Source organism: Balaenoptera ricei, chromosome 7 (assembly GCF_028023285.1).
Source record: "Balaenoptera ricei isolate mBalRic1 chromosome 7, mBalRic1.hap2, whole genome shotgun sequence".
NCBI classification, from domain to species: Eukaryota; Metazoa; Chordata; class Mammalia; order Artiodactyla; family Balaenopteridae; genus Balaenoptera; species Balaenoptera ricei.
The window spans coordinates 112,149,914-112,169,412 of NC_082645.1; the positions used below are offsets into that span (position 1 = coordinate 112,149,914).

General features: G+C 42.8%; 1 protein-coding gene across 1 annotated transcript in view; it reads right to left on the reverse strand.

The window, feature by feature from the left end:
- Positions 1-2,779: 2,779 nt before the first annotated feature.
- Positions 2,780-19,499, reverse strand: part of DNER (delta/notch like EGF repeat containing) — a 322,853-nt gene continuing 306,133 nt past the window's right edge. The window contains exons 12-13 of the mRNA XM_059927455.1: positions 9,364-9,610; positions 2,780-2,918 (exon numbers count right to left, since the gene is read on the reverse strand). Coding sequence (XP_059783438.1) covers positions 2,807-2,918; positions 9,364-9,610 — 359 coding nt within the window. The 3' untranslated portion in view covers positions 2,780-2,806. The remainder of the gene's footprint in view (positions 2,919-9,363; positions 9,611-19,499) is intronic.

Below are 19,499 nucleotides of genomic sequence, written 5' to 3' on the forward strand. Positions count from 1 at the left end.
TTTTTAACTTGACCAACAACATTGTTTGGAAATAGAATCGATTCAGACTCCCAGCCACCCTTCAGTTCTTGGAGAAAATCACAGCCAGGCCAAATGGTTCAAAAAATTATAGTCCCATGAAATGAAGAAGCAGAAGGCCATTAGAGTAGGGGCACAGTTGGTGATCCACGGCCAGCCTGACGTTACTAAGTAGAGACCTGGGTACAAATGTCAAAGAAACCGGCTCTTGGAAATTAAATTTAAACCACTTGGAAATGATTTATCCGTGTATGCCATTTCCTTGCAAGAATAAAGAGCTCTGAAAAAAACCACAAAATGAGTTGGCGACACTGCTGGACCATTTCTAGGGGGCGAGGATCCCTGTTGTTACATACAGTTGCCCTGTCTTGTGAGAACCCTCACAGTAGAACAGGGCAAATTCCAGCTCTGCTAAGTTGTGAGACTATCACCAGTTCAACAAGTCCTGGGTGGTGGTTTACTCGTGCTTATTAAATGCTTTTTTCACAAATACAGCAAAGTAACAACTTAAGATGGCAGAGTGTTTGACACATTCGCAGCTGTACTCCAAACTTTCCCGTAACGCCTCCACCATCCTCAGTGCACTAACTGCAGATCACAGATATTAAGCTTATTAACCTCCTTTGCGGTATGGTCTGTATCTAAAATAAGAACAAAAGCAACAGCAGTAATAGCTAACCTGCTGAATGCTTAATGCATGCTGGAGGTGGGCTAAGTGATTTACATACATTCTGGTATTTAATTCTCACAATGACCCTCCAAGGGAGGTCCTATCCTTATCCCCATTTTCCAAATTACGACGTGTAGGCTCAGAGAGTTAGGTGTCCAAAGTTGTTAGCAAGTAAATGGTTGAAGCAAGATTCCAATCCACTCTGCTACAAATAAGCTGCTGAATGGCACTGTTTACCTTTCCTTTCACGGGGCTCTTCAAAGTGTAATTCTGTACTTGTTTGATTATTAGATGAAGGTCTAGTTCAAAACAAGCTGTGAACCCCGGAGCGAGAATCTTTTTGTGAGGTCCTTGCTGCTCACCATCTGCCTAACACAGAAGAAGTGCACAGTGAGAGGTATTATTATTGAATGTCCAAATGAATAAGCGAAGGTCTTCAAATGGGTTTGGGGTTTGCCTCAGACCATCAGAAGGCAGATGAGTCAGCTCTCAACCTGAATGAGTGGGTTCCATTAAATTGCTTTAAAAAGACAAATTATAACTGATAAAAGACCAATAAAGGGGTATCACGTCTAATGAATTTAAAAATTTGGAAGACTGAAAATTATTTGAGAGGGTGTGATGGAAGCAGCTTCCAAATGAAGGTCCTGGTACGACTGACATTGCCTTTGGGCGTGTGGAGGAATCAACAGGAAGGTGGAGTTGAACTTTCGTGGTTTCCAGGCCGTCTCTTGTGGAGGGAGGTCTCTGAGCACTGCACCACCAAGTCTTCCCACAGAAGATGGAAGGCTCGCATGTGTTCCCATGGATGCTCAACCAGCCCCACTCATATTTTGTTCTTACTTCACTTCCTAACACTTAAACAAACTAAAAACATTACCATATTGCACTGCATCATTTAATAATCAGAGTGTGGGTGTATTGCTATGTCGCTTGTAGGATTGGGGACAGATGTTTTAAGGGAAGAGAAGGAAGGAAAAGCATCTTAAATACTTCTTTTTGCCTAAACCCCTCCCTTGCACCTGGTTTCAGGGCTTCTCTTGGTCTTACCAAACGTTCCCATGTGAAGATAAAGTAGGTTTTTTTAAAAAGACTCCGGGACTTTGGGGCAGCATTTGGATGCAAAATCTTGGAACATTTAAAATGTAAAAGACAGTAGGATTGTTTGTTTGATAATCAGTATCAAACCCAAACGTTTTACATAATTAAAAAAAAAAAAGAGAGACAAGTGCATCCTTGACTTGGTAACATTTATTCAATACGCTTTGAAATTAGCAAGAATCAGAAGAAGCACATATCAATCAAATACAGCCACAAAAATGTCCTGGGTATAAATAAAGATGCACTATGAGAAATACTCACTACTGAGGGAACTGGTACGCTCTTACATTTACTACCCCTTAGCAAGGAACAACTATAAAAACCTTGACTTGTAAAGGAAAATACAGCTTCAATTTGATCATAATTTGCCTCACTAGGCCCTGTCATCATGTATGTTCTCAAGGCCTAGCCTGACAAATGTTATGAAAATGACAAAAAGAGACTCAAGCGAATGTTTCCGGTTTCCGCAACATTCAACAAAACAGTGCAGAAATAAGTTACTTACCCATGCACAGAGTAAGGCAAAGGCTAATTTCATACGGGTTAGGAATAATAAATTTAACTAGTTTCTTTTTCACAGGACAAACACTTCAGACTTCTTTTTAAGTAATGGGTATACTGTATTATGGTTCATACTCTACATGTGTTTCCTAACTCTACTCAAAAAGCCAACACTCACACATCAAATACAAACTTGTCCTCGCTTAGACTTATTCTGTAACAACGGCAGAAAACAATCTGGGTTTCGTAATAATATCTACCATGGAAAGTGCACACACTAGTAGAAGCATATAGTTTAGACAGCTGAAAGTACATTAAAATGTAGTCCATGGATTTCACAAATTCCGTTTTTAAAATATTTTTTGCAAACCAAAAGCTGCAGAAAATTAGTTCTTAAATATTCTACCGGAAACTCTTGAGCAGCTAACGTTTTAAATTTCTTAAGCTTTTCATTTTCTTAAAAATATTTAAATGAATGTAGTAGCCCATCTTTTTGAAAAATAATCCCCCAAAAGATTACAAATCTTTTGTTTTAATCAGTGTGACCAAGGGCTTGTCATCGGGGCTGTAATCCTCATAGGCGATGGGGGTCACATCATACATCGCAGGCCGGGATTTCTTTCCAAACCTGAAATCACAGGGAGGGAGGACTCTGGTTAGAGAACTGTTGGCTCTCAAGTCCTGTTAAAGGTAATTGGTGACAATAACTTATCTTCAAGAATCAAATGGAACTATAAAAATACTCTCAAATATCCTCTCTAGCAAGTACAGAAATTTAAGACTTCTTGATATTAACATTGAATGAGTATAAATATCAGCCTTTGGTGTGGGAGGGCAAAAATTGGATTTCACAGAACATAGAGTCCAAATGAATAGCGAAGCTTGTAGGTTAAATCTTGGAAGAGCAGTCAGGCGTGACGGCTCTACAATAGGTTTCCAGAGAACACGCATCGATTTGTCTTCTTCTCAGACCCAGAGCGATCTGGAGAGGCAAGTTTATTTTACACCCACTCTAGTGCCCGGAGTGCAGAGTGGCAGGCTGGGCTTCTCCGGATTGTGCACAGCCTCTCCCCTGGGGCTTGCAGGAGGGCTGTGAGGGCTCAGAGGCCAGCTGAGGTCCCAAGACAAGGAGAAAGGCAGAGAGAGAGGAAATGACTTCAAATAACAAGGTGTTAGCCCACAATCTGTGCGGGCACCCCCCCCATCCGATCCCACCCACCTATCACTCCCCAACCCCCATGTACACACAGGCCATTCTTTCTTCTCTGAGCATAAAGCCATTTTCCCAACAGACTTGTATATATCAAAAACCCGTTGACGGCAGGACTGAAGCGCAGAAGCCAGGAGTGTCAAAATCCAATTTCAGGACTTCCCGCCAAACCAGTGTTAAAATGGCGATTATTAAAATAAAGCCAATTCAACTTCTGGGTGGTCTCTTCCCTTTCAAGACCTCACCTTCCCTAAAGGCCCCTGGAGTGCAATATAATTTAAACAATCTTCCCCATGAGCCCCGCCACCCCTCCTCCCTTTTATAAACAACAGTTTTTAACTGTTTCAAGTCCAATGGAGCCTATTAAAAAAGAAATTTTAAAAGAATCTCAAATTTTAAAAGGATTGCCAGGATGGGCCCCCAAGGACTTCTCCAGGCTTATTTCCCATGGCTTTAATCCCATCTCCCCACCTTTCCTATCTCTTCTTTTTATATCTTGGAAAGTCTGTCTTCTCACATACAGAGATGAGAAGTCGAATCAAGTGGGAAGTGAGAAAACGTTGCCTTCTTCATATGATCTTTTATTTTTAAACATTCATCAATCTTGTGTTCCAATTCACTCAAGATTTACTGGCCTTCCGGAGTTGCAAAGGCACAAATCATGCCAGACAGGCACCAGGCAAAGTGCAAAGATAAAGAGTTAAAGCATTCTGCCACCAAGAAACCACAGCTCTTGCGGCACTAGTAAAAAGTCTTCAATAAAATTATGTCTAACATGTTAGCCTCACTGAAGGTCCGGAGTTGTGTGGGCATAAATATGGGTTGGACTCCAGCCTGAGGTTTGTTTATCTAAAGTGACTGAGGTCTGCACAATCTGAGAAGAGGAAAAGGGCAACAATATAAAAGCCAATTGGCTCAACACTTTCTCCCAAGTCTGAAGATTTCGGAGGCTACTTTAAGGAGCAAGCATTTTGACAACCTATTTCTCATAAAATAGCTAGATACACTGGTAACAATACACCACCGATAATATTAATTTAATTAATTTTAAAAATCAGGACATCCCAGTGTAAAGCTCTCTGTATCCGAACATGGCAGCCACGGGACGGTTTCCTGCAGGAACTCCAATGGGAGTGTCATCGAATCCTACGCAGCCTATGAATCAATTGGTTGGCCAACAGGAAAAATCCAAGCAACGTAATAAGTTGAATACAGGTTTACAATACCCATTTTATTTTTTATGTGATTCCAGTTTGAAGAATAATCTGTTTCCTCCAAATCTAGAAAGTTAAATGCCTCCATGTTACGCAATCCATCCACAAGCTGTAGTTCAAAGGGCCGTGATCTTACATTGCTGTCGTGCAGCTGGATATTGACAAGGCAGGTTTGAGGATGAGCGTTCCAGATCCACTGCGCATAACAAAGCAAGAGCTGAAGGCACTCAAGAGCTGCCACGTGTCCACTGTACACACACATAGTCAACTGAAGGACAGTAAGCATTGCTTTGTGTCGGCATGGGAAACTCAGCCTGGATCGCAAAGTATAACACCGGTACAAGGGTAACCTGGGTAAAGCACGACTAACACCCCCAGCACAACTGGAGCTGGATTCCTTGCACTATGACCTAACCAGCTCCTGAGAAGCCTCCAAATTCCTTAGGTGAGACACAGAAATCTCCACCCAAAGTGCAGCATCTACTATATGGAAGCTAAGATGTAAAATGAAGTAAGACTCTCCTTCAATCTCCCACACCTATCAGAGTAGTGAGCTCAGAGTTCGTGCAAAACAAATGTGCATTCATACTTAAATTTCCAACGCCAACAGCTTTTTATATTTCCTTAGTGTCTCAGAATTGGGTGGATGTTAAGGAATAAAGCTAATACCTATAGAATTCCATTTTAAACTCTCAGGCACTAAACCAACGTCAGAGCTTGCCTATGTTATGGCAGGAGTTTTTATGCAACTGTTCTTTTTTTTAAACAATGCACTGTTTTTCCTTACCCTAAAGGGACATCTTAATTGCTTAAAAAGAAAAAATTGGAAGCTAGAGAAAAAATGTAGACCTTGGATTAGCAAACTACAGTCTGCAAGCTAGTAATAGCCTGTTGCTTGTTTTTTAAATAATTATTGGAACACAGTTTGTGCCCATTCATAATGCCTCTGGTGCTTTCGCACGACAAAGGCAGAGCTGGTCACAAAGACCCAGAGGCCATATGGCCCACAAAGTCTAAAATGTTTCACAGGCCACTGATGAAGCCTATAAGGATCACCCATAGTCTCTCTCCAAAGGATTTAGCATCGTGTCTGGCTGTGTTAACCATCGTAGAAGCACTAACAGCAGTTGTGCAGCTGTGGTATCAATGTCACTGACAGCTCAAACATCATAGTTGGTGACCAGTCTTGTGCACCTTATTTTACTAAAGAAACAAAAGAAACTGAAACCAGTTATGAGGGAGGTCAAAGTATGTACATTCTTCTAGTTCATATTCCCCTGGAAGTCAACAGCTAAACAATACCTCGAAGAACGGCAGGTGGAATGTGAGCTTTAAAAAGGCCCACATCGGGAGATGCTGTTTGAGAAAAAGCGACTTTGTCCTTTCCCAGCTCTCTTTTTTTTTGTTTGTTTTCTGTGATCGGGCACTTATAGCTAGTAGAGTAGTAAGCAATCAGCAACCGAAGTGTGACCTCAGATGCAGAACTTAGAGAGTCGTGGCTTCACTCCTGACAGTCTGTCACAAAGTCTTTCCGGCCTGAGTGTAAGCAGAGCAGCTGTGGAGCAGATTACTCTTAGGACAAGAGGGGGGCTCCTTCTCAACCCAGCACCAGCACCAGCCGACTGCTGACGTCAGGATCACCAGACACTTCCTGGGTCACTAGGGAACATCACAGATGACCCAGTCAGGATTCATCCTGTGCAGCTGCTCAGCTGCAGTCATTCTGATCCAATGTCACCTCCAGGCTAGTGGCAGGGAGACAGGCCATGAAATGCACGTTAGCTATAGGCTGATGCTCAAAACTAGGAAGAGGGGAATTGCAAAAGGACTCAGTTTTTGTCAATGCCTTTCCAGGGTCTCCAGGAAAAGGGGCAAAAGGGCCAACCAGCCAGAGATCCAGCCAGGGCCTCTGGAGAACCATGCTGTAGAAGCCACAGGTCAAAGCTGAAAAAACGTTTAGACAGGAATGTTCTCAGATATTTGGGAAGGCACTGTATTAACATCAATGGTTTTATCTGCAGTCACTGGTGCATGCAGGAGCTTGTTGGTTAGGAATTCTGCAGTAAATATTTTTGATAAAAATCAGTACCGAATAAGAACCAGGTTTGTAAATGCTTTCAAGTTTATTCTTTCCTTCCAAGAGTATTCAGCTAAGTATCTTTTCAGTGGGCTATATAAGCAGGAAGCCCAGAAGAACCTATCTTAACTTATTCCAGGGCTGAGATAACATACTCTTCTTCCTCTTGAATGCAAAAGGACCTTAGCCAGAGATTCCTCCAGGGTAGGGGAGTGTGGAGGGAATCTGATTTCTTGGGTCTCCCAATACATCCCCGTATAGAGCTATGGATTCTGCTCTTTCCTGGTGAACTAAGCCCCTTCAGAAAGACTTCTGAGAAACAAATGAATTGTCTATTCTCCTCTTCTTTTTACATCCTCTACCTCTCATCCAATGATTTCAAGATACTCCAAATACTCCGGCAGGCTGGTACCACTTACAAAGCTGGTGCCCTGGGATGAATCTACTTCTCAGGCAGGTCAAGACATCCTATGCCAACCCCTCACCGAGATCATCCATTCATTTCAGACCTCAAATTTTAGTGAGGTCTACCATGTGCCAGGACCCAGTGGAGATACGGTAATAAAACTCACTGCTCTTTACTCAAGAGGAAAGCGTCAAATAAACAATTAAGACGAGATTGCAGGGATTCATCTCAATGTTTCCTGGAAGCTGTGTTGCTGAGTTGACTCTTAAACAAAGGCACCCACAATGAGGCTGATCTTTAGGGCTTGACCTGGAAGAGGGTTAACTCTCTCTTCTCCCTCAAAGTTACAGAAGTAAGGCTAGTGCAGCTCCCACAAAGAAGCTGCCCTGGGCTTTGGGGCAGAGGCTCTATATCTCCCAACTTCTCTCATCCACTGGATCCTCTCCTTGGAAGCCAGGTTCTGATTTTTGTTTCCCCTGGACTCACTCTAAGACCTGAGTCTTAGGTTTGCGGGTTTCCTTTGGAAGAAAACTAACTTTCTGAACCTCTGAGCTTCTATGCCATTCAGACAGAATTTGGATCTGCTTGTGTCTTGAACAATATCAATCACGATGTCCCAACAAAGATTATGCAGGTAATAGTTCCCTGGAGGCTCAATCTTAAGACACCAGGCTCAGCCCACTTTTTGCTACAGCACACTCGCTTTCTGAATTGTGGGCTTTGGATTGTTCTACCAATTGAAGGAAAAGATGATGCTTTTAATACACAATATCACTATTATTTTTTTAGTAAATACTCCTTGCAAAACTCAACAAAATTAGATTAACTGATTTTTTCCGTGTTGTAATAGATTTGGAGAAGTAAATGTGGTGTTATCTGTTTATACAATCCTTTAATATTTGTAATTTAATTTGATTGTCATAACTCTTTAAGGAGGTAGTTCTCCCTTCCCACAGTTGAGGGAACTGTATTTGTGGAAGGTTAAATCATCGGTTTAAAATATAGTCAGGGACTTCCCTGGTGGCGCAGTGGTTAAGAATCTGCCTGCCAATGCAGCGGACACGGGTTTGAGCCCTGGTCCGGGAAGATCCCACATGCCGTGGAGCAACTAAGCCCGTGCACCACAACTACTGAAGCCTGTGCTCTAGAGCCCGCAAGCCACAACTACTGAGCCCGTGCGCCACAACTACTGAAGCCTGCGCACCTAGAGCCCATGCTCAGCAACAAGAGAAGCCACCACAATGAGAAGCCTGTGCACCGCAACGAAGAGTAGCCCCTGCTCGCCGCAACTAGAGAAAGCCTGCACACAGCAACGAAGACCCAAAGCAGCCAAAAATAAATAAATAAATAATTTAATTAATTAATTAATTAAAATAAAATGCAGTCAGGCTTAATGATGTCGCTCCGACACCCAGACTCACGCTCTTTCTATGATACCACACTAATTCCTGTCTCTCCAGGAGCCTTTCCTCCAGGAGAGGACACTATTTTATACAATACGAACTCTAACAGCCAAATGACCATCATTTGACTTTCTTTAAATAAGCCCTTAAATCAAATGGGTAATTTATACTCACAGTGACTGTTAGAAGAACAACACAGCTAAACACATCCCCCACCCCAAAAATGTTTCACAACTCCTAGACATTGTTGTCTAGGTAGTAATGTAGTGATAAAGAAGTGAACATGTATAAGAGACCATATCAAAAAGCCAATTATGATGACATGGAGAAATAGAGGGAGTTTGGGTTCTTGAAGGTATTGTTAAGTCACGAAATGAAGCAACTCTAGCAGTATTATATTTTAGACTTCTTATGGGAGATGCAGTCATTTCAGCATAATAAGGCATGAAACAAAAAATGAATTGAGATCATAAACTATAAAAAAAAAATGTTTCACACACAGTGATGAAGAGTCAGATATTTATAACACAGATAGACACAAAATGAACGAATGTATTCAATGAAAACAGAAAGCCAGCAGCAAATTAAAGGGGTTTGCTTACGAAACAGCCTAATTATCCAGTCCCCTAATACTACCTTGAACTTATGTTTTATTCTTTGAAACCCTCCTTGGGGATGTAAAGTCCTGTTCATAATATAACCCTGATACTGAGAATGCACACGGGAAAGCAGCACCTCCCTTCCGCCTCCTCCCGCCGCCCACCTGGCATGCCGGATGGAGGCGATGGCGTTGCTGAACTCGCTGTCGATGCTGCGGCAGTTGTAGAACTCCTCGTAGGCCGGCCTGGAAGAGCCCTGGTACTCGATGCGGCTGATGCGGCAAATCCCCACAATCAGGATGATGAGCATCAGGATGAAGGCGACGCAGAGGGCGCCGATGATGATGTAGAGGGAGTGGCGGGGCATGTTGGTGAGACTCTCCGCCACGTGCCCGGACTTCCACTGGAGGTCTGAAGGCAGAAATAAGCAAACGGCTGCGGATGAGGTGTGGCCTTTTGAATGGGGAGGACTTTCCTGTCCTCACATCGGGAACCTAAAATATAAGGGCTGTCCAAGCTGGGAAGAATTGTGTTCTATGGATAATCCAGACCAAAGGCCTTACTATATAAGGACCTCTTACAAATCATTAAGAAAAAACAGGAACATGCCATAGAAAAATGCGCCAAGAATATAAAAATGAATTCATCAAGGAAATACAAGTAGAAAATTGTTTAGCTTCATAATTATTTTTTAAAAATGCAATTCCTATATCAGTTCCCAAATATTATTTTTAAATTCTGATAACCACAGTTGACAGGGGTACAGAAATGGGGACTGTGTGAATGGATACACAACCCCTGTGCGGACCGCATGGAGTTTCCTTTGACCCAGAAATTTCACTGTTCAGAATTTATGCTGAGGAAATGGTCCCATAAATGCATAAAGCCCTGGGTGCTAGGATGCTCATCTCAGCAGCACAATTTTTAAATGTTAGATTATCGACTATCACACATTCAGAAAGAAGTTCAGAAAATAGCACAGACACCCATGTACTCACCACTCAAAGTTAATAAATGTTCCTATTTGACCTTCTTTGCTTTATATTTTTAAAGGTTTTTTTTTTAAGAAATAAAACGTTATAGATATAGCTAGAGTCTCTCAACCCCATATTCTCTCTCTACCCCACCAACAGACAACACAATTCATAAAAGTGCAAAAATGGGAAACAACCTAATTATTCAACTCTTAGTGAGACGGACAGATATTCACCAAATAGCAAAAGAATAAAAAAAAAAAAAAGGGTTACCAAGCAGAACCTAGTTGTAGAGTACAATCACATATGAGCTTCCAACGTCTACCTTACTGAAAAGCTCAGGATGGAGTGATACCAATGATGAACATTTGCTGTTTTCTTACTATGCTAAGCTTTCTGAAAACATCTCATTTAATCATCACAACCCCCGGAAGACATATCATTCCTTCTCCCCACTTTACAATGTCTAGGAAGCTGACGTCACTTCCCGGGTGAGCATGTTGGCAAGTTTGGGTCCAAGTTCTTAGCCTCTGCCTCACACAGCAGTGTGCTAACGACAGTGATCTCTGAAAAGCAGGCCTGCATGGGATTTTTATTTCCTTCTTTACACATCTCAGTCTTTTCCAACTTTAAAAAAAAAAAAGAGAGAAGAATGCAGTCCGTTTGTAATAATTAAAAAGTAAGCAATAAGTCATTTGAAGAAAACACCCATGGGATTATCTTCCAGCATAACTAGCAGAAGGGGTGTGAGCCTTGGGATCACACCAACCTTGCTTTCAATCCCAGCTGCAATGTTTACTTGACCTCCCTGAGCCTCAATTTCTTCCGTTATAAGATGAAAATTGCAACATATACCCTATAAGCTTGCTGTGAGCATAAGTTAGAAAACATGTCAAGAAAAGTAAGAAAGTCCACTGCTGGGCTCATGGTGGGTGGTCCCTAAAGAGGAGCAGCTGCAGTGGTGGAAGAGGGAAGGATACAGAGGAGGAGGGTCCTATCCTCTGAGGCCCACACTCTGAGCTGAGGATTATTGAGCATTGCCCTGTGCCCATTCCAAAAACACCAACGTGGATGGGCAGGAAAAAAGTGGATGGATGGACATAATCTCTGTATCTGGCACAGGTCAAGAATGTCTAATTATGTCCTGTTTACAGACCTGCATACAAATGGAATGGTTCAGATAATGTGACCAGGATTTGAAAGGAAGCTGTGAAGATTTAAAAGGGCTAGATAAGATCAAAGAGAAACTGAACTTGGGAAAGAGGATGCCTTCTCTACTTCACTCACACCGCCACCTCCACCACCATCACCTCCAGGCCACGATTTCCACCTTAGGACTCTGGGTGCCTGGAAATGGGATTCAGGCGTGGGTGGGTGGGAATGGGTCTGTCTTCCTGTGAAACCCTCAGGCCTCTTTCCACTGTTCCACTTTAGGTGAGAGTATTTGTCACCTCTGGGTCCTCATACTCTCATCTTAGTGACATCTTCAGTGACACTGGAGTCTCAGAATCAGCTATTCTCTCCCTTGAAAAGTTACGATCTGCACAAGAGCACAGGTAAACACCCAAACAAGGATCCGAGCGTGCAGACCTTTTTCCTAGAAGCCCAATGCAAAACTGACCCGTGTCCCGAGCCTGGCTGGTTCCTGAGAGTTTGAGAAGAACGGGATGAATGAAGTGACTTCTGAGTGTGTGTCCAGATCTTCCGGCTCCTGAGTTTTACACCAAGGCCCTCGAAGTCTGGTTTTGCCACTCGAGCCTGCCTTCCTGATCACAAAGCCCGTGCAGCCAACGCACACACAGGCAGATGGAACGACATACATCACTGCAAATAAATGGTCGCAATGGAAGAGAGGCGGTGTTTTGTGAAACCAAGACTCAGTCCCGGATTGGCAGCCCTTTCATCTGGCAGTAACCTGGTGCACATGGAGAGAGACAAGTCATCTTTCTGGCTGAAAGAGAAGCGTGACTCACTTGATTTCCAAGTATTTCAACATTCTCTGAAAAATTCACTTGTAGGCCCGAGTCCAGCGCTCACAGGGTGTGCTGTAACACTCACTGAGCATTGTCACGAGGGCGGCCAATACTGTTTCTACTCCAGCTCGGCGGAGCGCTCGGATCTGATCGCCGTGGCAACCACACAAGTTCTTGATGAGTTCCTATGGTCAACGCGCACCTTCGTGTCAACAGCTTACACATCACACTGATTGTGTATACACAGCCAGTGCACAACCGCACACGGCCACTGAAGCAGAAAAACAACTGTATCAGGTTACGTGCTCGGCACACTGCCCCAGGCCTGATAAGCTGCCTAAATCTCTTGCATTTCTGACCATCTGCTCTATTTCCCCAAACTCTGAATTCCAAGCTGTTTGGACTTTTGGGAAAACTTTCTCAAAATTTCTCCTGAACCTCTGTTTCTCCTCCCTGCCCCTGCCCTTTGCTTTTTCCACCCTATTGTCATCTAAAACTTGTCTGATAAGTGAATGTGGCTGCTTTACACGCTAGGCGGGTTAGTAGGCAAGCTGGATCTGAATAAATCCAACATTTGGTCTGCGAGGCAGCAAACGTATCTGCAGCAGGTGGCTGCAGCTGCCACCTCCCGGTCCATAAGTCAGCGCTCTGCCGCATACGGGGAGCCCCGGGGCATGAATCATTTACTATGGTGGCCGCGGCAGGGCTCGGGGAAAAATCACGCACCAGAGCACGCTGGGAGGGATGACCTCACCAGCCCCGGCAGGTGCATGACCAGGAACGCACGCACACAAACTGTTCAGGGAAAATGTCGCACTTCTGGGTCTCAGGGAGCATTTGCATTTCGGTTTAAACTCAATCTGTTTGAGGTTTTGCATCTTCTAAAGTGCTTTCCGGCTTTAACATTTCAATCGGTACGAAAATAGGAGCTACGTAGGGGCTGGACTCAGAGTCTCTGCTCAAGGTAAAACAGGCAGTCAGCGGCCAAGCTGAGGATAAAACCAGACCCACCGACCATCTCCACTCCACCAAAAAGAGACCTCATTCGATAGACAATTTTAATTCTAAAATACATTTCCCGTATCTGTTTTTTCACTTACCCAGGTGAATCTAGCTAGACTAATTTGTCCACCTACCTTTAAGTCTTTTTCAGACTTAAAAAGAGTCTGAAAGTAAAGGAATGCATGTCTGTTTTGGGTAGATGTCACTTAGATAGCTAGATAATTTTTGAACCATCTGTGGGCTAGAATAACTGTGAGGCGGGATTTCAAATTTCTTTGTTTTCTGTAGCTGTAAGTTACGTGGACAATCACAACAGTCAATGAGACTGAAGAAAGTTAACACTCTCATTAACCTTCAGAAGATGCAGGAGCGGAGGGAACCGAAGGCACAGCTCACCTCCCTCCTAGCGATCCCATCACTGAACCAGTATCAATAAGCACCTACTATATGCCGAGCATTGTGCTGAGTGCCTGGGGTACGAAGCAAGAGAAAACTGAGAGAAAAGTGGGCGAAGCCACTTGGCTAAGTCCAGGTGTGCTAAGCCGTGAGGGACCAGAGCGGCCCTGCTTCGAGAGGGGACGGGGGAATCGCCATCTAACCGGGGAATCAGGAGAGCTCTTGTGATGGGGGTCCACGGCAAGCGTGGCTCTAAGGGTGAGTGCATATTCACCAGGGATGGAGAACAGCAAAGGGAAGGCTGTCCCAGGCAAAGACCTGGGAGGAGGGGGAAAGCAGAGGGAGGAGCTGGAAGGAGGAGGGTGGCCGCTCAAGGCAGCAAGGCAGAGGCTGCCTGAGCGAAGACGGGGCACCTCCCCACAGCGTAGAGCAGCCCTCCAAGTCCCACAGGCAAGAGTGCGGCCTTCGGTCTGTAGTCATTAATGTATTTTAATAGCAACTTGGTGTGGGCAAGGATGGAAACAGTGGTTGGAGGGAGGGTCTGAGGGTTCAGATTTGCACTTTGAAAAGATGCCTCTGCCATTTACGACCACATAGATGACCTGGAGGACATTCTGCTGAGTGAAATAGACCAGTCACAGAAAGATAAATATTGCATGATGTCACTTATATGTGCAACATATAGGAAAAAAAAAAACCCAGAGAGTAGAATGGTGGTTACCAGAGGCTGGGGAGGGGGGCAGGGTGATGGAAGGAAGGGAGGGAGGGAGGAGGGAGGGAGGGAAGGTAGCTGGGGGAGATAGGGGTGGAAGTATGGGGAGTCACTGTTGAATGGGTGTAGAGTTTGTCTTGCAAGATGAAAAGAATTCTGAGGAAAGATGGTGGTGACGGTTGCAATATAAATATAAATGTACTTACAATATTGTATACAATATAAATGCACTTACACTTAAAAATGGTTAAGATAGTTATGTGTATTTTACCACAATGAAAAAATTGTTTAAATAATGAAAAGGTAAAATACTTTTGGAGAATTAAAGAGAAAGAAAGGAAGAAAAAAGAAAAGAAAGGTTGCCTCTGGCTGTATATGAAGAAAGGGTTTGAGCGGCTAGGGTAGAAGCCAGGTCAGAGGCTACTGCGGTATCTGGCAGAGCTGGTGGTGGTTTGGCCTGGGTGAGAGGGGTGGAGACAGAGAGGTGAAGGAATGTGGGTGTGAGTTAGGGGTGGAATTCACCAGACTAAATGCAGCTTGTAGAGGCCAGTGAGGAGAGACAAAGGTAGCGTCAAATTTCTTGGCCTTTGGCTTGCATCCCCGGATGGATGAAGTGCTAGAGGCAAGCAGGGGACATGGCAAGACAACCAGGTTTGAGTGGAAGCTTATGAGTTTTGTTTTGTACATGTTGAATTGGAAGTGCCTTTAACACACCCAAGTGGCGACATCAAATAGACAGTTGTATTATTTTGTTCAGCATTTTGGTTAATAACAGCGAACGGTTATTGAGAGTTCAGTGTGTGCTGAACACTATTCTAAGTGTGTTAGGTCCTTTATTCCTCGTATCATGCTCTGAAGTGGACATTGTTACTGTCTCTCTTTTATACAGGAAGCAGCTGGGACTCCAAAGAAGCCAGGGAAGGAGCCAGGTTGGTTGTCTTGGGCTTCTTCTTCCCAAAATGCAGGGAATTTAATAATGCCATCAAAACAGTTATGTCATATGAGCAGTCTTTAGTGTACAAACAGATTCGGTTCTTTGGTTCTCATTTTGATATAAACTAGGATTTTTAAAAAATAAAACTCATTTGGAATTAACATATATACACTACTATATATAAAATAGATAACCAACAAGGACCTACTGTATACCCCAGGGAACTATACTCAATATTTTATAATAACCTATAAGGGAAAAGAATCTTGCCCAGGTTTCCACATGTAATAAGTGGCAGAACCTGAATTTGAACCACACACTTTGGCTCTGAACACTTAATAAGTAATGTTTTCCATACTGCACAATGTGAAAATCAATGTATTGGGGCCAGACTGCATTAGAAAAAAAAGTTTAGAAAGCCATATAAAAGCGTGTCACACTTGTAAAGTAAGTACTACTTCACGTTTTGTGTGTGTGGGAGAGACACTGTATGTTATGTGCCGCATCAAAATGCAAAACATATTTCTTACTGTGGGTTGCAGTCAAAAGGCCTGAGAAACACTTCCCTCTGCTATATGCATCCATCAGGACCCTTCAGGAAGGGAGGGTGAAAGTTCCCCTCATGGAATACCTGTATCTACCTTGGAACAGAAAAGTCAAGGTCTAATTACATCAATAAAACTACGTATCTATAGAATGCCTGTTATCCTAAAATATTCAGTATGTTTAGAAAATCAGTAGTTATCTCAAAAACATCTGATTTATCAATATTCCATCAGAGGCGGGGAAATTTCACTTTGAATAGACACCCAGAGGCTGCTCACTGCTCAGAGAGTGACAACTGATGATAGCAATTAAGGCAACCATTTACTGAGCACTTACTGTGAACCAGGCACTGTACTGCACTGTTATTCACATGTATTATCCCATTTATCAAGGCCTGTGGCTCCGAGCTCTTGTTTACCAGGAGTAAGTACCTGAGCTGGGATTCAAAACCAGGACCGCACAACTCCACAGTAACGTCCTTCCCATAATCAGGCTGCTTCCCCACATCTAGCCACGATCGCTTCCCAAGAGGTCAGCGGAGGATGCAGCCTTGGTGTTCAAAGTATTTAGTAAGGTAATTGTGGGTTAAGTGGGACTTGCGAGTCAACTTCGGCCCCCAACACCATTGCTTCCAAGAGGAAAAGTTGTATTGGCAAAGAGCCAATATATAAATAAATGCTCATGAAAAATTCAAGGACCCCTTAATTTGACTATTCCATTTTCAAGAATTTATCCTACTGATATTCTCACACAAGAATATGTATATATAAGAATTTTCACTCTACTGTTGTTTTTAATACCAAAAACCAGAAAATGAGTTATCTGTCTATCAATAGGGTATGATTAAATAAATTATAGAGCATCTAAAAAATGGAAATACTGTGTGGTGTTAACAAAATTGAGGAAGATCTGCATAAGCCAACATGGATAAACACTCAAGATATATTACTAAGCATAAAAGCAAGACGCTGAACAGTATGTATAGAATAGTCCCATTTGTATGGGAGAAAATGGGACTTATACAGTGACTGAAAGCATCTGGAAGAATCCACAATAAATGGGTAAGAGTTGTTACCTTTGGGGAGTGAAGTGGGGAGTCTCCACGGGGAGGCAGATTAATTAATTTTATTTTGTTTTCTTTTTTATTGACGTATAATTGATTTACAATGTTGTGTTAGTTTCAGGTGTACAGCACAGTGATTCAGTTTTATATATGTGTGTGTGTGTGTGTGTGTGTGTGTGTGTGTATGTACATATATATATATATTCTTTTTCAGATTCTTTTCCCTTATAGTTTATCACAAAATATTGAGTATAGTTCCCTGTGCTATACAGTAGGTCCTTGTTGGTTATCTATTTTATATACAGCAGTGTGCATATGTTAATCCCAAATTAGTTTTGTTTTTTAAAAATCCTGGTTTACACAAAAATGAGAACAAAAGATCCGAATCTATTTGGACGATAAGGACTGCTCATATAACATAACTGTTTGAGGGGTTTCTTCAAGCATTATTAAATTCCCTGCATTTTGGGAAGAAGAAGCCCAAGACAACCAACCTGGCTCCTTCCCTGGGTTCCTGGAGCTACCTGCACGAAGTCTCACAGCAACTCCCGTCACATATTAAGACCCACCGTTGGATGAGGAGATCCGGAAGGAAAGAGCTGTTTCATTAATCTTTATTTCCTGGGCACTATGCTTAATGTCTGACAATAAGAGGGCCTTGATTATTCACTGAATGCATAAATCCAAGATGCCCTGTTCCCCTATTTCTCAACTGCAGAATGTCATTAATTCAATAGTTTAACCATAGATTCAACTGCTCAGTATATAGAACTAGCCAACTCTCAGTCAGCAGGACTGTCTGTAACTCTAACTGTATAGACCTTAAAGCTCCAACACAAATGATACAAAACATTCCACTATGTAGAGAATTATAAGAATTTTGAATTTTAGACGTTGATTTTAGGAAGGCAAAAGTTTTATTAAAATCCTCCCCAAATTTTTTGATCAGTCCAAAGGTGGTTAAGAACAAGTGTCAGAATTAAAACTTCACCAGGCTTGTTTTGTTAGTTTCTAGAACTTAGGGTTTGCATTTGCCTCAGAATATGTATAAAACACCATAGCTACTCTCATGATCCTTTTAGGATAGTTCTGGATCAATGTTTTTGATGGTTTTGATAAATATGTGTGGTCTGCTAGATTTCTGCTTCTTATTACTGATTGGGGGCCAGATAATAACTCTAAAGGGCAAATTTCTAATAACTATCCATTATTAGGGTAAACATTAGGAATGGGAGCCATGGCACCACTAAAATGGTATTAATTTGCATGTAAATCCCATTGAGGTTTCTGAACCTAGTGTTGGCTGATGACAAAGTAGACTCATTTCCACATGCAGAGCCCTTCCTTCACTGGAATCTGCACGAACTCTCAGTGTGTGTTTGTGAGTATCACACACGTATTCTATGAATTTCTGAATTTCTCTTTTCCACGTGCAATAGGAAACATCCTATGGTGTTTTGTAAGGAAAAGGCAATAGGATATGTCTGCCTTATTATAATCTGTGCTTCCTGGCAGAGTATGACACTACTTTGAGGGTGAATCCAACAATGCTAGAGCTGGAAGGAAGAAAACTAACCATTTCATTTAATCCTTCATTTTATGGATGAAGAAACTGAGCTCCAGAGAGAGAAAATGACCTTCCTCCTGCTGGTGATGGGTTGGGTGGCAGGACCAACCCAGCTCCCTGTTCTTAAGAGCAGCGCCCATTCTATCCACCAAATCCTGCCCCTTTAATCAGTTTAAGTTATATTCATGCGAACACTTATTATAATGATTAGGATGATGCTGTAACAGAAAAAAAGTAACGCTAAATCATCTCCAAATGTTATAATTTTTAAGAACAAATGGGAGTAATGAAACACTGTTGATAAGGTGCTATGGTAGGCCAAATAATGGTCTCCCAAAGATGAACACATACTATTCCCCAGAATTCTTTGATTATGCTACCTTACATGGCAAAAGGAACTCTGCAGATGTGATTAAGCTGACGGTCTTGAGATGGATAGATTATCCTAAATTACCTTCATGGGCCCAAAGTAATCACAGGAGTCCTTATAAGTGAAAGAGGGATGTGAGAGATCTGGAGAAGGAAATGTGGCAATGGAAGCAGGAGTCAGAGAGACGTGATTGCTGGCTTTGAAGATGGAGGAAGGGGCCATGAGCCAAGGAAGGTAGGCAGCCTCTAGAAGTTGGAGAAGGCATAGAAGAAGGTTCTTTAGAAACTCCAGAAGGAAGACAGTCATGTTGTGTTTTAAGCCATTAAATCTGTGGTAATTCATTGCAGCCGCAGTAGGAAACAAATACAGGTGGTCAGGGAAGGCATCTGAGAAGGTGACGTTCAAGCTGAGACCTAAAAGCTGAGAAGGAGACAGCTGTGCTAAAATTGCAAAGAAGAGAGCTCCAGGCATGGGGAACAGCACAGGCAAAGGCCCTGATGGCAGGAATGAACGGGACCTGCTCAAAGAAGGGAAAGGAGGACAGTGTGACTAAAGTGTAGTGAACAAGAAAGGAGGGCAGGTGAATGGCCTCAGGAAGCAGAGGTCAGGCTGGTGGGAGGCCCCATTACTGCCTTTGACAACTCGGAGCCCACCACGCTATGGAGCTACATGGGCCATGGTTCTCCCTCTTCTCTGCTACATCTGAGCTTTCTTGTTGAGACTTACCAACCTGACCTTGTGTCATTCAGGCACCCTCCTCTTG